At 40.5% G+C, this 5000-nt stretch overlaps 1 protein-coding gene across 4 annotated transcripts in view; it reads left to right on the top strand.

The window, feature by feature from the left end:
• The window catches only part of LOC138027486 (histamine H2 receptor-like), a 17450-nt gene extending 13404 nt beyond the window's left edge, over positions 1-4046 (top strand). For all 4 annotated transcript variants that reach the window (XM_068875039.1, XM_068875040.1, XM_068875041.1 and 1 more), the window contains one exon: positions 1738-4046. In XM_068875039.1, coding sequence (XP_068731140.1) covers positions 1788-2861 — 1074 coding nt within the window. In that variant the 5' untranslated portion in view covers positions 1738-1787 and the 3' untranslated portion in view covers positions 2862-4046. The remainder of the gene's footprint in view (positions 1-1737) is intronic.
• Positions 4047-5000: the final 954 nt, after the last annotated feature.

The raw sequence follows: 5000 nt of genomic DNA on the forward strand, positions 1-5000 counted from the left end.
CTGAAAAAACTTCTACTTTAAGAGAATTTCTCGAGGAGTCATTTGCTTCATCTCCGGCAGAAGAAAGCGGTCTAAAATTTTGACAAACGGCGAAATTCCACTTGACTACAAAATATCGTTGCCACCAACACGGAGGCGAAAACAGAAAAAAATATATCTCATTAGACTCTTTTGTTTGTCTGCCAACATTTGTAATTGCACCATTATCTCGAAAGATGGGCCACAAACAAACCACCTAAACTAGACTGCCTGGTCTTTTGAGCCCTGGTTATTCCAGGCAGCTCGTAGAGAGTATATTTTTTCGGTTTCATTTGTTTTAAAAAATAATTTACCTCCGGTTCCTGATACAATGTAGCCTTGTAATGCCTTGCACTTAAAGATGGTCCTTGCTTTTGGCCACCATGGCATGTTCACATTCTAGCTGTCTCATTACATTTCGGCCTAGTTTCAGCATATATGATTTGGCTGGGTTCTAGCTATTTTATCGACTGGATACCTCGTATCTTATTTGTGTATATCAGATCTAAAAATGGAGTACTATATGGAGCAGCTCTTGTAAGGCACAGTGAGACTGGTTTGCAACTCAAACAGAAAACAACCAAATTGAAAAAGCAGAAAGCTGACAGAGACTTCAAAACAGCAGAAGCTGTTAAAATACCACATAAGAGCCGCTTAAAAGAACTGCTGCCCTGCCCATTTTTTTTTTTTTAAACAGAAGCTTTTCCAATCTAAAACCACATAATAGCTAGCTTAAAGTGGTGCTATGATCAAAAAATCATTTCCTTTTTTTCTTCAGATTTTGAAAGCGTGTTCGCTTAACACCTAACTGGCAGAATTTTGAGCTTTGAGTTTTATCCAAAGGCTGTTTATTTTGAGTGTAAGTTTTGGATTTCATGGTCCGCCATTACTCACGTTCAAAACTGGCCGATTGGACCTCAGAGGGTTGGATCTAGAGAAAATGACGTCATTTACTCACTAGCTTAAAATTTCAAAGTGTAAACGCAATTTATTATATATGCAAAACACGGGTTGAAAAGTCTGAAAGCCCGAAACTCCCGTGCTGCATATTAATTAGGCCGCGTACACACGCATTGCATATTTAAACTAGTGAGTGTTTGACGTCATTTTCTCCCCGACCCAGCTCTCTCAAGATTTTAAAGTTAGTAATGGCGGACCAATAAATAAGAAAATTCCAGTTAAAATAAACAGGTGTCTTTTTAAAATCAGAACTTAAAACTTGGGTGAGTTAGTGTTTACTTAACATAGTTTTGAAATCCAAAGGAAAAACAAATATTTTTTTTGGTCGTAGTACCACTTTAAAAGAGCTCTTGAACTGATTAACTGATTAAGAAGCTATCATATTGGGGCATATCATGCATATTTACGTCAGTCTCCTCAAAGCGTACTGAGGTGTTCTGATGTAAAAAGAAAAACGTATCTAAGGCCCGTTTCAAACGTCGAATTTACGTGTCCGAATCTAATGCAAATGAGCGAAATCAAGACTAGACTAAGACTAGTTGGCAATGGACAGCAATTATCCTTTTTGCTCTCACACTCACTCACTCATGCCCTTTACGCACGTGATCTTGGGGCGGCCCCCTCTTGCATTTCCCTTCTGGCGTCCAATGTAAAGCAGTTTTCGAAATGGAAGCTTCTTGACGGGTAACATGGCCAATCCACCTTGCTCTAGCAATGCCCCAATATTTTAAAAATATCCTCTGCATATTACTGTTTTAGGAAAGAAAGATAACTGAGGATAACTTTGACGCGACAGAGAAAGAATCTTCATGATGGAAGTACAGAACAGCACAACAAGCATAAACTCAACTCCGATGGAGTCGACGTTAAGACAGCCAGTTACTGAACTTGCCCTCGTAACAGCGTTGTATTGCTTATTGATAATAACAATTATTACCGGAAATGGACTGATCCTTACTTCATTTGTGGTCAACCGGAAGTTGAGAACAGTGACCAACACGCTTATAATTAACTTGTCAGTGAGTGATGCACTGGTAGGACTGGTGTCCATTCCAAGTTGGATTTACATCTTTTTGAGCGCTTACACTGATAAACCTTACACAGTAGGAAGCTATCTCTTTTATATCACTGTGGATATCTTCATCGGAACTGCGTCTATTCTGCTTCTTACATCCATAAGTATTGAGAGATGTTACGCTATAGTGAAGCCACTTCGTCACCGGACGCTGTCAACGCGAGCCTTCTATTCTCTGATTGTTATACCGTGGGCTTATGCCAGCATCATTTCTATCTTGCAGCCTGTCCAGTTCAAACGATGGAAAGAGGCTTACACCATCCTCATGACAGCTACTGGATTCTTTATTCCGTTCACAATTATCTTAGTAGCATACGTTACTATTTTTGTCTACGCGCGATCGGGCGCTAAGCCGAAACTCGCATGTCACCGTGTGCATAAGAAAGCTTACTACAACGAGATAAGGTTGTCGGCAACAGTGGCTTTGATCACAGGTCTTTTCGTTATTGCTTGGTTACCACTCTTTGTTGTCACTGTCATGGCAACCTACTACCCGCAAAGTCTCCCGAACCCCCCAAGGATGACTCGTCTTCTTGAGTTTGTCAAGTTCTGTCACTATGGCAATAGCGCAATAAACCCATTCGTGTATGCCTACAGGAACAAGGAGATGATAAAGACATTTCGTTCCATTGGGCTTTGGATTCTTTGCAAGGAACACAGTCTACAGCGTTCGCTTTTGTCCAGTCCCGCCACCTCTTTACGGATGTCCTACACCAGGGGGACATATCGGGGTTCCCCTAGGAAAGGTCATTTCTCAGCGTCGAATGAACGCGTCCAAAGAGAGGTGGCGTTCATGTCTTCCGTTTGAAAATGAATCTCACAAAAGTTTGAGTCTTGAATTCCAATTTCTCAAGATTTCGTTACATGTAATGAACGCAGGGAGAGGTATATTCTATTCAGCAGCTCTTTTTAAATTGTTTTCGATCCATTTGCAAGATTTTCTGTGACTGCTTCAATCTTAAGATTCAAATATTTGACCTTTACTCAAATGAGGGTTAAACTAAAACAATTCGATCTTCACTCGGATTTGTTTCGAAACGATCCAATCTCCGACGATGTGTTTTCGCTTTCGAAGATGAACAAGACGACTGATCCTAGCTAGCTCGCGTTATTATCCGGAGCATACTGGTGGTCAATAGTTAAGTTAAGAATTCAGCAAGATCCGCGGATATAAATCAGAAAGACGCATTTGTACAGAGGTAACCTCGAAAGCTGACCCACTGACCACATCTGGGGATTTTTTTTTTAATCCTGTTGGTATGACTTAACACTAAGGGCGCTTTCCATTTGACAGAACTGACCGGCCAGACCAGGCATTTGCAAGGACTAACTCTACAACGCCTTCATAGTAACACGTTTTGAGGATGATATATACTCCTCCAGAAGAATGCGAAGGATTATCTCTCAAGTGTTCCTTGCAATTGTTGCATTTTCTTTGCAAACTGACGGGTCTGGCCGGCCAGTCCTGACAAAAGGAAAGCGCCCTAAGTGATCCAAGTTTTAAGTTCTGATTTTTATAAAGACACCTGTTTATTTTAACTGGAATTTTGTTATTTATTGGTCCGCCATTACTAACTTTAAAATCTTGAGAGAGCTGGTTCGAGGATAAAATGACGTCAAATGCTCACTGGTTTAAGAATGCAATGCGTGTGTACGCGGCTGAATTAATATGCAGCACGGGAGGTTCGGGCTTTCAGACGTTTAAACTCGTGTTTTGCATATATAATAAGTTGCGTTTACACGCTGAAATTTTAAGCTATTGAGTAAATGACGTCACTTCGCTAGATCCAACCCTCTGAGGTCCAATCGATCAGTTTTGAACGTGAGTAATGGCGGACCGTGAAATCCAAACCTTACACTCAAAATAAACAGCCTTTGGTTAAAAATCAAAGCTCAAAATTTTACCAGTCAGGTTAAGCGAAAACGCTTTCAAACTCTGAAGGAAAAAAGAAAATGACTTTTTTATCATAGTAGCACTTTAATGTCGCCCACGCCCACGAGAGGCATCATTGATAATAATAACTACTCGGGAAAGTGTTGGCTCCGAGGCGCAATATGAAATATAGAGGCTCAAGTTGATGGGCTCCTGCCTATCTATAACATCATGAACAGACCGCGGTTTAATTCATCTTATTTAAGAACTGACTCCCTCCTTTGCTCTATCTCTCTCCTCTAAGCTGACGCTCGATGTAAATATTCTCGATTAGGAAGGAGTACTTTTAGTCTTCACTCAAGCTACAATTCTGGAAAAAATTGAATTGGGAGTCTCTTGTCCGCAACCCTATTGACCATCTCGTAACTTTGCCCTCCCCTCCCCTCTCGGATCAATGGTGACTGCAACTAAGCTGATGACACTCAACAACATTAACACGAGGACTTCCAACATTGAACGACGGGGTATAGAGAGGGAAGATAAACATCCCTGGCCATTTTCACGTACAACGTAGCCTTGTTTTAGATGATTGAACGAAGATGGCATTTGTGTCACAATTAATTTGTCTAGGATTGTATGTAGCTGTCTCGGGGCTGTATGTTCTTTCTGCGATCGAAGACTTGTAAATCATTTAGGGTTAGGGTCAAAACACAAGAAGAACGCGAGACAAAAATGCGAAAAACTTCAATCTGACGCGAGCAATATCCTGTCATTATCGCATAAATTATCTGTCCGCTTATTGACAATAAAAATTAGCCAATAAGCGCGCGAGAATTTTGCAGTCATTGTAAAATCAGGCGATATTCCGCAGGATTGAGCAGGATAATTGTTTTATTGTTCAACACATAACAGTTATCTACCTTTATCGGAAAAAAAGCTGGAAAAACTGCCATTTTCTCCGCGACACACAAAATTACGTATATCGCAGGATATCTGTTGAGTACGCACGACGAATATTGAGCGCGCTATGACCATATTTGGACAATGTGTTGTGTAATAATTAAAACAATTATT

This window comes from Montipora capricornis, chromosome 12 (assembly GCF_036669925.1).
Source record: "Montipora capricornis isolate CH-2021 chromosome 12, ASM3666992v2, whole genome shotgun sequence".
Taxonomy (NCBI): Eukaryota; Metazoa; Cnidaria; class Anthozoa; order Scleractinia; family Acroporidae; genus Montipora; species Montipora capricornis.